This window comes from Ptychodera flava, unplaced genomic scaffold, assembly GCF_041260155.1.
Source record: "Ptychodera flava strain L36383 unplaced genomic scaffold, AS_Pfla_20210202 Scaffold_33__1_contigs__length_2856901_pilon, whole genome shotgun sequence".
Lineage (NCBI taxonomy): Eukaryota > Metazoa > Hemichordata > Enteropneusta > Ptychoderidae > Ptychodera > Ptychodera flava.
In genome coordinates this window covers 2,161,080-2,175,091 of record NW_027248355.1, presented here as the reverse complement: position 1 = coordinate 2,175,091, position 14,012 = coordinate 2,161,080, and the positions used below count along the sequence as shown (strand labels likewise).

The 14,012-nt window shown below is 37.6% G+C and overlaps 1 protein-coding gene across 1 annotated transcript in view; it reads left to right on the top strand.

The window, feature by feature from the left end:
- Positions 1 to 14,012, top strand: part of LOC139127607 (ankyrin repeat, PH and SEC7 domain containing protein secG-like) — a 70,351-nt gene that overhangs the window by 10,138 nt on the left and 46,201 nt on the right. Inside the window, exons 4-6 of the mRNA XM_070693519.1 lie at positions 3,300 to 3,398; positions 10,729 to 10,827; positions 11,997 to 12,095. Of these exons, the coding sequence (XP_070549620.1) occupies positions 3,300 to 3,398; positions 10,729 to 10,827; positions 11,997 to 12,095 (297 nt within the window). The remainder of the gene's footprint in view (positions 1 to 3,299; positions 3,399 to 10,728; positions 10,828 to 11,996; positions 12,096 to 14,012) is intronic.

Sequence of the window (14,012 nt, the reverse complement as noted above, 5' to 3'; positions counted from 1 at the left end):
GTTAATACGGAATTGCCAAACCACAAAACTGCATTCTCGATCTCCAGCCATATATTTAATAGGCATGGCGCTTCACCTTTTGTATTTACACACCCTTATGCTCGGGGTCCTAAGAATTCCTGGCAACACTCGATTTAATTGCAGACACTAAATTATTTCTGACTGATGTGTTATTGTGAAGCTACGCATGGTTACCCATTCACGAAATATCTTTCAGCATGTCAAACAACATAAATAGTGTCTCATATTAAACACAATAATGGAAAAAAACGCTTTTTAGAAGATAATCCTGTTAACGAGCGACTTGGTGATCAAAGAATTACATTTCTGATAACCATCTCGATCGCGGTGTTCTGGTAGTTTTACGACCAGTTATGTCATATATCATGCTACAATTGATTATCGTAACAAACGATTCCATGATGAATCAAACAAAAGAATACGATTCATAATGAACGTAAATTAATTTACGCAAATACCACTAGTTGCCTCCGTGGCTTTATTTTTCTGTCACGCGGACGTGGGTACATGGAGGTAAAGGAGTTCTCTTCTACCTCCATGGTTAGTCGCTCGCTTCGATCATGGAGCAAGGAGTGGAGCTAGTACTTCCATGCTATTGGCAAGCATTGGGAATACCTTGGTCATTGCATGCTCATTGTCTTTCGAATGTCGTTACAAACGGCTATGCTAGGTCTGCATAGTTTACCCTGTTCGATGAACGTTAGTGTTGTATTTGTAGGAAAATTTGTGAAAGAAACAAAGTTCCCATGCTTCATTTGGAATCTTAACTGCCTTACATAGAGTGATCTTAATTCACTGCCCTCGTGTGTGGGTTGTCAACCTGGTGTTCTTTCCATCCCCCGGATTTCCAATCCGTGTGTGTGTGCGTAAACAAGAAAAGTAAACTTATGATTACTTCGACGTTGTGGGTATGCCGACTTTGGGCAAATAGGTCATATCAACCACGTCTTAATCTGTGTGGAGAAAAGTTGTCATGCAATAATGGCTAATGTTCGACAAACAAATGAAACAAACATGTTTTTGAAGGAAAGAAGCACATCTGCTTCAATTAAAACATTAAGTATAGCCGTAAAAGAGAAACAGTAACATCAGTCTTTCACTTAAACAAATAACATCTAATTTTACCATATATCCACATTTATCTCCAACCTTTTTATCTGCCTTAGATGTGATGTCAAATAAAGGAAATTAGGTACACAAACAGGATCCATCGAAGTGACACAAACTTTCCTGTAGCCAGCTTCATAAGAATGAAAATTGTAGACAACTGTTGCAAAACTCCACAAAGAAAGGCTATTCTGTAGTACCAAGTTGTTATTATGAACACAGCACATATTTATCCGTATACGCATCGGTATATTACATCATGGTGTTATAGGATTGATTATATTACAAGGGCCATACATTGTCAAAAGCGAAACTGGCGGCTTCAAGAGGGACCATCAGATCACATGCAAAAATTCGATAGAGGAAAATTGTACTGAACGACTAATGTTTCCAGCAATACCTTTTTTTCCTTGCTATTTCACGACAATAGCTGGAAATTAAACATTTAGCAACATTACGATTGTAATGTTGTACACGAGTATCTCCGAGAATTTGTGTGGATGTTTGGATGGCGAACATTTTCGATGACCGTTGAAAACCGATGTCATTGTATTTGAGACGAAGTAAACTTTCATTCTGCAAACTGTTATTGAACACATAGAAAAATGTTTTAAACAATTAATCCGAGTTGTGTTTAACATACGCCTATGTTCACCAGTTCAAAAGGTTGTATTGTCATGTAGCTTTAAGATAGAATGTAACTGTTTGGAGCGATTTACAAAACAATAAGGCTGTTATCTAGCTTGTATTTTTGTCATAGCTGGCTGTTGTAAGCGTGCTGCATCATACTTCACTTCCAAATACAAAACACTATTTGTCTGGCATTTTTATGTAATCTTTCAACTTGAAATCGCCATCAAGTCAGTGGTAATAAAAGTGCCGTTGTCATAAAAGTTCGAACAGTCAATATGAATAAGATCTTCATATGGAAATAGACACAATCTGAATAAACGAGAAATGAAATTACTTCTGTGAGAGAAACGACATTATTTGGCTGAAGAAGTTATAACTCGGATGACGTTTCCCTTCTGTTAATAAAGTCATCATCTTCCACTCTACCGGCGTGTTCATTACTAATTAAGGTGCACAGGTTCACCCGATGTGTTGTGCGGACTGAACAGTAAACGACTCAGGTTTTACTAATCTTCTAGTTAAAATGTTGAAGCGAATGCAAAAAAGTTGTGGCTTACATTGATAGAATGATTTTCAAGTTCAGCTGATTACCATGCGAGGAAACTAGAAAAGTGACAGGTAATATATGGCTGGAATTTAAAAAAAATATTGCACCGTTTTCAAATAACTAGGTGGCAGTTCAATGACTTGTGCAGCAGGCTGTAAAATTGCTCTAAAAGACGGACATTTCCCTCCCATATGTTATTTCGAGCACTGGTATCGCATAAACTAAGAGACGACGGGCTTGAATGTCGGCAGAATACCGCCAGTAATAAGTCAGTGAGTTGGTAGAAATAAAAAATTGTAAATTACAAGCTTTAAGTGATAGGGTAAGTGAAAGAGCCATAGGTTTACAATTCATATTCAAAGGTCTTTGACCAAGGAAGTACCTACCATATCATTTATAAGTTTCTCAGTGGAATCTTCAGCAAATACAATAGACGTAGTATACTGGTGTTATCACCCTCAATGGATGCGTAGCACTGCGGATTGGCGAGAGCACACAACTCTCAATCATCGGTTTTTATATATACTCAACGAGTATAACAGATGCATTTAGCCCACATAGAATTGTAATAAAGATACTTTTCACGATACGTTTGAATCCACCCTGACATAACAGATATAAAACAGATATGAACAAAGGCCCATACATTTGTCGGCGTATGGTAAGCCTTATTTCATCGTGAATTATTCTATGTACTCAGGGGCGAGTTTTCAGTTACTTCAACCAAGAAACCAACAAAACTTCATTTTTAATGTTGTTCGTAAATGCTGTTATCACTATATGTCAATTACTTGCGTTACTAGTTTCTATTCATTAGCTGAATTGTGACGCTATATACTAGTATTGGCGCTGTTTATGTTATTAATATCCCACTGATTACTGTGACTTGTGATTATATATATTTTGTCCGTTTATGCATTTAACGACACCGCAATTATTTCTTTTTGATTGATGAAAATCCCTTTTAAAATCGTTGAAATTGTTTACCTAGGGAAAAGCAACAGCATTGCATGCGGCTTCTCGAAAAGGACATGTAGACGTTGTTCAAGTGCTGATCAAACATGGTGCAGATGTCAATGCTAAGGATTCGGTAAGTAAATGTAAACCCGTACCAAATATGAAAAATCTGAATCATAATGATTTAACAACTAAATTTATATCTCTCCCACTGAAACGTGATAGTCACTTCATTGAATAATACCATGACATTATATGTTGCAGGGGTAAAACAACCAAAACACACTTCAAAATATAGAGGAACATATTATGGTCATCTTTGCAGTGGTCTGCTTGCGAATAGAGTGTCTTACCACTACCATAGCGTTTGACTTTATTCAACTGCTTGATTTATTTCGCAGGATAGTACAAAGTCATTTCAAATTTGTGTTTGATCATGTTGGTTGGGTAGAGATTCAAGCTACAACAAAAGCGATGTGACCTCGATGACCTTTTAACCTCCGATATGCATATACGCCTATAAATCAGTAACCACAAGTTCTATACCATCGATATTGGATGTAATAAGGGACCTTATAATGCCACATCCTGAACCTCATTCATTATGTACATATATTAGTCTTGGCTAGCCAATAGAGCTAGATGTTTGAATTTTGGTACACATGGATATGTTTTGGACAAAAATTGTTTTGCCAACACATCCAAGAGACCATTACGACCTTTCATCTCGATTTAACAAATATGCCTAGTATTGCCCATAAATAAATGCTAAATGTTCTAAATTTGATCGGATGAAGCACCAAATGGTATTAGAGGGTTATTGATTATAATTTTGGTACCTTTTGGAAATGTTTGCAAGTGTTTGGGCCCCATGAAGCTGCTGGCGGCTTTAATTAAAAGATTAAATTGATATTTCTAAAAAAATTAAATATAGCAGTCACACCACATGACCGATCCTTGCCTTTAGAAATCTTGAAAGCAGCCACACTAGGGATGATATGACTAAAATTTAAATTCAATAGCTGTGAAAACCAATATGGCCGTTGAACCACGTGACCCATCCATATACCTTTTGCAAACTGAAAAAATACCCTCACTAAAGTTGATATGAGCAAAATTTCAGTCCACATGGTGCATGTCTCCTTCAGTAAAAGGCTTTGAATAAAGGTTTATCACAAAAACAAATAAGGCTACCAAACCGCGTGACAAATCCTTATGCCTTTAGCAAACTTGATAGTACCCGCACAAGTGATGACATGAGTTCAAATTCAAATATTGTTCAGTTCAGTTCAAATATTGCCTTTGTCCCGGAGTTTGAAATTTTTGGATATAAAATTGGATTTAAAAAAATCCAATATGGCATCCAAACCACGTGACAGACCCACATGCCTTCCACAAATGTAATAGCACTTACACTTATGATGACATGAGTAGAATTTCGGTTCAAATGATGTTTTGGTTCTAAGGTTTAAGATTTTATAGATAACATTTAAATTTAGAAAAAAGGTCATAGGCTTATCGCAGCCGAAGCACGTGACGATCTAAATGACTTTCGCAAACTTGATAGTACACACATGTATTATGACATATGCAAAATATCAATTTAAATGGTGTCTTGGTTCCAAAGTTTAAGATTTTTAAAGATGAAACTGTTTATTTTGAAAAGCAAATGTTGCGGCCAAGGTCACGTGACCGATAATGATTTTATTAGAAAATTGTAAAGAAGAGAGATCATGCTTGCTACACAAAAAAATTCGAATTGACCAGACCCATAGATCACTAGGGAAAGCCACTTTTAGGTTTTCATAAAATCCAATATGGTGCCAGGTCACGTGAGTAATAAACGAATCAAGGATTAGGTCACCACCTTACATTAGCTCTGATCACTGTGCCAAGTTTGGGAAGTGTACATGCAGCGGTTTTCAGAAATTAGGCTTGCAAAGATTTGACGGAAGAAGTAAAAAAAAGAAGGAAAAAACAATGAAACCAATGGGGGCCAAGCCGATAGGCATGGGCCCCTAAGTATTGAAGTCCTACAAAAACAATAGGGTAACTCCAGGAACAACAATAGGTTACTTTGCAACCACCATGAGCAAAGAGAAAAACAGTACGTCTAATGATTGAGAAAAGAAATTACTTCTGAGCGATAAGCGACATAATTAGTTAGCTTTAGTTGTAACTAAGACGGTATTTCTGTTTCGTTTATAAAGTCATTATACTAGATTCTTCGAGCGTGTTTGTTTTTAGCTTACGTGTTCACACACGTGAGCTAATGTCGCAGCGATGCCTAGAAGTCTGTCTGTCCATCTGTCTGTGGGCCCATATCTTACAAACGTCTTATCAGATCAAAATCAAATCTTGCACATAGATTTTGTAAGGAAATAGCAAGAACTGATAAGATTTTGGTGGGTGTGACTTGCATATTTCATGCTCATTTATAATAAGTAATAATTTTAGAAAAATGAGACATACATTTAGAACGGTTGTACAGAATTGGATGATATTTTCTGCAAATGTTGATCACAAAGGGACTTAATCACGATACCTGGCTCGAAATGGACCAGGACCAGGATTAGTGCCAAGTTTGGGTGGGCGTTTTGTTGCATGGCCCTGCATAATTAGACTATTTGTAACGGTTGCGATCGTTCGCATTATCTACGTAATGTGTTTGCTCTCAAATTAGCTCGGATTAATATAGGTTTAGTCTCCTTTTACCGGTTCGTTTCATTTATGCCATGGCAATACTCGAAAAACAAGAAATAAAGAAAACATATCAATTTAATCATAAAGGAGCTTGCTGAGTACATTAACTGAAGTTTTGAAGCCATGTCAACGTTCATTTATTGGCTAATGACCACGACATATACATCCTTATTACAGAATTGGTGCCGTACATAGTGGAAGTAGTCATTAAAATGTTACAAACACTTATATAAATTACACATAACCCAAAGTTGGAAATTTCGTATGGTGAAATCACGAATTATGATGAAATTTGACGAAACTGTATTCATCTGTACGCGGACGTATGAGAACGATCAGGAGAATGGCAGGAAATCGGTGAACGATGCGATGTCATGACCGATCGCTAAAACCAGAATAGAAAGGAAGTTCACTACATTACGTAAGGGTCGAGACTTCCGTGAATCTCTTGTGTCAAAAGATGCGTAATAGCGATCGTAGTCGGCTGCTCGTTTGCTTGACGGGTGATCTCTACAACTCAGCATGAGTTAATGAGGAGTCCTAGCCTCTCGGCTTGGCCCCTATCGCTTTCATTGTTTTTTTTCTTCTTTTTCTTTCTCCGCTTCTTCTTCTTCTGTCAATTCTTTGCTATCTTAGATCTGGAAAACCGCTGCATGTACACTTCCCAAATTTGGCAGAGTGATCAGGGCTAATGAGAAGTGGTGCACCTGACCCTTGAATTTTTAATAACTCGGGTTACCTGGTAGCCATATTGGATTTTACCAAAATTGAAAAGTCGCTTTTCCTTGTGACCTGGGGTCTGGTCAACTGAAATTTGGTATGTAGCAATGTTCTTTAAATTTTGTTAATAAAATGGTTAGCGGTCACTTGACCTTGGCCGCCCTATTGGATTCTCAAAACAGAAAAATTTAATCTTTAAAAATTTGAAACTTGAGAACCAATAAACCATTTGAATTGAAATTTTACAAATGTAATTACAAGTATGAGTACTATCAAGTTTGTAAATGTCATTTCGATCAGTCTAGTGGTTTGGCGGCCATATTGTTTTGTTTTTTTTTTGTTTTTGCAAACAAAACCCCCTTATATTAGTCGGAAATCTTTTACTCCAGAACCAATGCACCATTTGAACTGAAACTTTGCTGTTATTATCCTTACACAGTTTGCCAAAATCATATGGATGGGTCACGTGGTTTGGCGGCCATGTAGGATTTCAAAAAAATCAACAATAACCATGAGATGATATTCAAAATGCTTCTTTACGAGAACAAAAGAGACCAGTTAAGCTTAAGTTGTGCCCATAGTGTCATCGGTGCAATTATTGTCAACCATAGTAACAGCTTAGGCCCCACTAACGCTGCTTGCAGCTTTAATTTATGTTTATTTTCGGAGCAATTTTTGCATGAAAAACTGCCACTAGAATCAAAGACAAACTTGGTTCATCTTCATTATTGAAGGAATTATAGTCCAATGTTTGTTGAATTCTTACTGTAGCGCAGACTCAATGAGAGTTGTCTTTTGACACGCGTATCCTGAAGCCTTTACGAGATCGGGTGATGACGCTTACTTGCTCACTTTGAACTGACAGATACAATGTTTAAACTGTTCAGACGCTTACAAGCTTTGTTTACTTCTCATAACTGAAGTCAAAATATTACTGGGACAACAGGTACATCAAAACCTTACCAGCATCGAACACGGCATGTGTGAAGCTCTAACATGTATATGTATATAAACCATACAGCCGTTTGCAGGGCCGGCATATAATATACAAAGCGACTGTTCAGTACCGTCATGTTCGCTCGTATGTTTGGATGGGGTGTTAAAACGTAGATCCCTTCTACTGACTATAATTAAATTGATTATGGAGGCATGGAGCTAGAAACGGAGACAACGGCCATGTTTTGATGGTTGTTTTCGATGTCATTGTAAATGCAAACTATGGATTCTCCCTGCATTTTTGTTTAAAAGGGGTATGCGCTTTTCGCAAGAACAATTGGTACTACTGCTAGTCCTCTTGCTAAGTCGCGTCCGAAGGGTTCAATTTCGTGATTGCACTATAGACGCTAGTAAAAGAGTGTATGACAACACAAAAACAGGATTGGAATAATTTGGGATAATTGGATTGTGAAGTAATGTCGATATAATCTGCAAATGTAACCTCATCTGCTTTTCTTTTTAAGTTACACACTTGTTTCTGTGAGTAATTTGTAATATTGCAACATTCAGCTATAGGGCACCGAAAACTATTGAGAAATTTGAAAATTATAATCAAACTACCCAAAGTAGTTCCAATCGTGTTACAAGTTTCCATCCTTTGCACGCTGATATAACTCTAACCGTACACACGGGTTGTTTACATCGTAATTCTTCTCATATGCACCGAATCTCCGTGTTACTAAATGATTGACATTTGTTTGAATCAAATAACGACTGTTTCCGAGGGGCAATTCCCTTTGTTCCGAATGTGATTTTTCCCGTAATCGTCGTAATTTAAAAAAAAAAACAAAATTTGTGAAACTTTGCGAATACCTGTATGGCCTAGGTGTTAATGAAACAGTCTACGTTGATGGCACGCCAAAGTTGTCTGTTTGAGAAATTTTTAGACTGATTTTCACAAAGCAGTCTACTTTGCTGTTCCCAGTTGTCACTCAAGCACCATATTGAATTTTCAATATATTGGTAGCCTTTAATATACCCCGCACACGGGTTAAATTTAATTGCTATTTGCATATTTGATAAATTTTCCTAATTAGGTATATGTATTTGAATTAAGATGATCAAAATTGACGAAACTTGGTATACACTAACAATTTTGATTGAGTGTAACATTTCGAGACGATCGGAACAACGTCGTTTAGTGTCAATTTCATCACGATAACATAAACATTGGATTGAAGTGCCACGAAAGTAATTAACTAGGCGCTATCAGTGTCTATGGACGTAGAAGGGGTCGTTTATTACACCATTGCTTCTAGGAGTAAACTTTCACCTGTGGACAATACATACTCCACTAGGACAAGGAACTGAAATAAGGCAACCTTGAAAGTGAATAAAAATCAAACGACAACATGAACATATTTTATGTTGATAAATAAAGTTTAGAAACATCAAACAACACAAACAATATGCTGACATAAATCAGCACTACATAATCGAGACAAAATGTGTTGATAGCCTGGACATGCTGTAGTTTCGACTCATTTAAGCATGGTTTAGACAAAACAGGACAAGGGCACCAGTCTGGAAAGACTGTCTCACTAATTTGCTGGAAATATATGACAGAGACTCTAATCTTGCTGAGACAAAACACCAACACCAAAACTCAGTGCACGAGAGTGTATTAATAATAATAATGGGTTCTTATATAGCGCACATATTCACAAGTGCATTTTACAGTTATTATTACCCCTGGTCACTGGACCTAATATGATACCACTCAACTCCCTGGGGAGCAAACAACAGCTCACATGTGCAGTCAATAAGCGCAGCAGAGCTAAACGCACACATTACAACCACTGTCCTACCAGGTACCCATCACTCATGGGTGGGAAGAAGCAATGAGGAATAAAGTGCCTTGGTGAAGGATACAACGCTATGGCCGTACCGGGGCTTGAACTCACCATTGACTATGATAATCCTTTACGAGTGAGCTTACAGGCATTTGACTACACAGTAAACACTGCTGATTTTGCATTTCAATATCACAAATACTCAGAACATGAACACTTTTGTTTTATTTTAATATTTGAAAATAAAGTATCTTGCAGGAGTTGAATGTGTTGTACACTGCTAAAAAAACTTTTTGGTTAATGGTCTTCCTTTCTAGCATCGATAGAACTCGGGTGAAATACGACTCCTTCTACTTCTATAGACACTGATAGCGCTTTCACTGCATAAAAACCCTATAATACTTACTGTATTAACATGGATTATTGCCTGTATTTTAGCTGAAGAGTGCATATACAGATGAATACAGTCAATAATCCACTTTTTGTACTCAGCAAGCCTGTATTCATGTGGATTCATGTGAATTCACGTGTATTATACTATAATACAGGCAACTCATTAATGTGAATTTATCTGAATTATTGTGTTTTCATGCAGTGTTTGTTAATTACTTTAGTGGTTCCACAATCCAATGTTTTGTTATCAACATTATATTTACACCAAACGACGTGTTCCTATCTTTCTAAAATGTTACACTCAATCTAAATCTGTAGTATATATTGCCGAAACTAAGCTTATGATTCAACATTACTGAAAGTCATTAAGCATTTTTAATTTAGTCAACTCCCAATTTGCATATTAAATGAAGCTTTCTAACTAGGTTTATATATCTTGATTGACTTGACCAATATCGACAAAACTTGCTATGTGCAATGAGAATACTATAATACAACATTATTGGAAGTACTTAAGCATTTTTAATTCAGCCAATTCTTAATTAATCAGCCGAATATTACATTCGATGTACTCAGGGGTGAGTTTTCAGTTCTTTCAATCCATAAATGGACTATTCAAAATCTAATTTTGTAAATGTTGTGCACTATGTGCCAAATAGCTATATACTATTTGACGTGTCACATTATATATCTGGTTGCACACTGTGTGTTTTGTTAATTCTCTACGCATGAAAGCACACTCCTTGATTACTGTGACTTGCGTTTTCCAAACAAATTGTCAATTTATGCCTGTTACACCGCCAGAATTATTTATCTCTGATTACCGTAGTAACGTAATTTATCTTGTTTTTTTCCTAGCAAAAAGCCACAGCATTGCATGCGGCTTGTGGAGAAGGCCTTGCAGACATCGCTGAAGTGCTGATTGAAAATGGTGCAGATGTCAATGCTAAGGATAGGGTAAGTAAATGTGACTCCATGTCCAATACGGAAATCTGAATCATAACTCTATAAGAACTAAATTTCTTGCTCTCCCAGTGTCACTTCACTGAATAATACCATGACATTATATCTTGCCGTGGTACTACAATCCCACAACACCACTTCAAAATGTACAAGAACATAATATAGTCACCCTGGCAGTTGTCTACTGGCAAAAAGAGTATCCTACCACTCCCAAAGCGTTAGACCGTATTCAAGTCCTCGAAACTCGGAAATTCTTCTCCGGCGTGGGTTTTTTAACTCTGGTGTCGAAAACAATTAACAATAGAGATGACAGGCGTATATGTCGCACCATTTATGATCATGAGTCATTGATGGAGATAAACTGAAGAATTGTATTTTTTTTAAATTGTGAGTATGGTGTAAATTTAATACTCTTAAATTGCAAACTTTATGTGACACGGTAAGCGAAAGAGCCATAGATTTACAATTCATATCAGAGGTCGTTGACCAAAGAATGACCTACAAAGGCCACTTCTAGCTTTCTCAGCTGAATCCCTGACCGATAATGTAGATGTATTTAATTGGTGTTAGGCCGTCTTTAGAGGCGCAGAACCATAGTACGGGTGAGAGCACACAAGTCGCAACATTGGATGTTCGAAACATTTATCAGCAAGATGTTTAACATACTTACTGAGTATAACAGATACACTGGATATCACCTAAAATCATAATTGTGCGATTTTTTCGATACATTTCAATCTTACCCGGCATAAAAGATATAAATATACATATGGAGAAAGGCCGATAGATAAGTTAGCGTAAGGTAACCCGTATTTGATTATTTATTACATTCGGTGTACTCAGGAGTGAAATGTGACTTGTTTCGAGTCATTCATGAACAATGCAAAAACTCAGGTTTAAGTTTTGTTCGTAAATGCTATTGTTAATTATACCAGGTATCAATTTCTCACGTTACCAGCTTCTATTAATTATAGTATATTATTGTGCTTTACTAACCAGTATGCTAAGCTGTGTGTTTCTAAATGTTCCCATTCACATACGCACACTCATTCATTACTGTGATTTGCCAGAAATTTGTCAGGTGACGCTTTTTATCGCGCCAAAATTATTTATCTCTGATTGATGAATTACCGTGTTAACATCGTTGACAATGTTTATTCCAGGGCCAATCCACAGCATTGAATGAAGCTTCGAGACGAGGCCATGAAGACGTCGCTCAAGTGCTGGTTCAACATGATGCAGATGTCAATGCTGAGGATGAGGTTAGTCAAAAGTGATACGGGACTTTGTATTGATATGTGAATCATAACCCTTTAACAATTGAATGTATCTCACTAAAACTGAAACGTGAGAGGGACTTCATTGAATAACGCCATGACATCATATGTTGCGGTGGTCATAAAATAACGCTGCAGCACTTCAAAATGTAGAGGAGCAAACTTTAGTCACCGGGGTCGCGATCTGCAGGTACGAGTCCGTGTTGAAGTACAAAAACACACTGACCCTGCCTATTGAGCATTTAACGGTGCTCCCCATCGCCAAAGTCGAAAACATGGTGATCACCGATGGATTAACCACCCTACCCCAGGCTGAAGAAAGTGACCAGTTTCTTGGATCTGAAAATTACCGAGTGCTTTAAGTAAAGGGTAAAATGTTCTTTTAATGACCCGAGTTCGTTGTAAGCTACATGCCTAGATTTACACGATTGTTTTATTCATGACGTTGGCGACTGATCGGTCATTGCTGTATTGGTATTGTTACAAAAAGACCACCGATGTATGTCCAAGACACATGTACCGGCTACAGTGAATGGTGTTTGTCATCCTATTAGGTCCGCTTACAGCTGACTAATTGGCTGGACCCTTTCTCTTTGGTCTCATTAGGGAGTCTTCAGATTAGTACACGGGGGTGGGGCAGGGTGAATTGGGGAGGGTCACATTTTTAGAAAACTGTGCAAGGGTGAGGGTCATTTTTTATAAACCTATCTTGGTAGGTCACTCCTATCTTGGTGGGGGGTCACTTTTGACAGAAGCTGATTCTATGGCCAAACCTTTGATTGCCTGTGTGATTTTTTCTGAATAGGAAATCACCAACGAAATAAACAGATTCTTTCAAATATATACATTATCCACAAGTTTCACAATAAAGCAATGAAAATGTAATGGTATCCTACATTAACCACCTTGAACAGTCAAAGCTAGGGTAGTTACAAGTCCATGGTTTCGCAAGAAATTTGATTTTTGAATTTCACCGAAATATTGATTCACCATACAAGGCTGTCGATGATGAAACTATGAATATTTTTTTTCCAATACAAAATTAGATAAATCTGTACATGTATGTATTCTTGATTATCTCATATACTCTGTCAGCCGAGAGTTGCTGATTGACTGGAAATATTGGAATGTCTGGTTATTTCTAATTCTCGTAAACACAACCATTGTATGAATACCTCCATGCTTTGTGCACCTCAATGCAATGCTCCTTGCATCAAATGCCCAGAGGAAAGCCAAATTCCAAGAACTGGTGTCTTTTTACCAAAATTGACCTTCAACAATCATAATGTATGTTTTTTGCACCAAGATTTCAGCATCAAATTTTTGTTTTTATTCTCTTCACTATGTAGACCGCGAAGGTTGATTGTACAGCTTACTGTAGCGGCCTCAGTGAACAAGCGTTGTATGGTTGACGCCTGTCCTTTCTTCTACGAGCAGCCCTGATCAGTGGTGATAGCTCATCTGATAGCAATACCACGATCATTCTTGTGGCTAGCTTATTAGCACAACATAAAGCAAAAACAAAGGTCAAATGCACTTGTATGGCACAAGCGCCAGTACTATGCGTGCATTATCATTAGTTTTTCCAGTGTCTAGCTGCGAAAATTGCAGGTCATGGGCCGTGCGCGGTCTTTTTCTGACCTGTTGGCTGTGCAGCGCCGCTTCAGGCTGGAGCTGCTAAGTCAACACGTCAGAAAAGGCGGTGAATGGTTTGTGGGCTACAATATAGCAGCCAGCCAGGTCCTTTTTAGCCCTGCCATGGTGCATTTTAGCTCTATTGCCCTGAGTACAATACTATGTGTTCCCAGCGCGGCGGTATAGTCCTACCACCTCCCGTCCAACACCTTATAATGCCGGGAACACACAACATCGTACGCTGGGTTACTAGGGTCCTTCTATGTG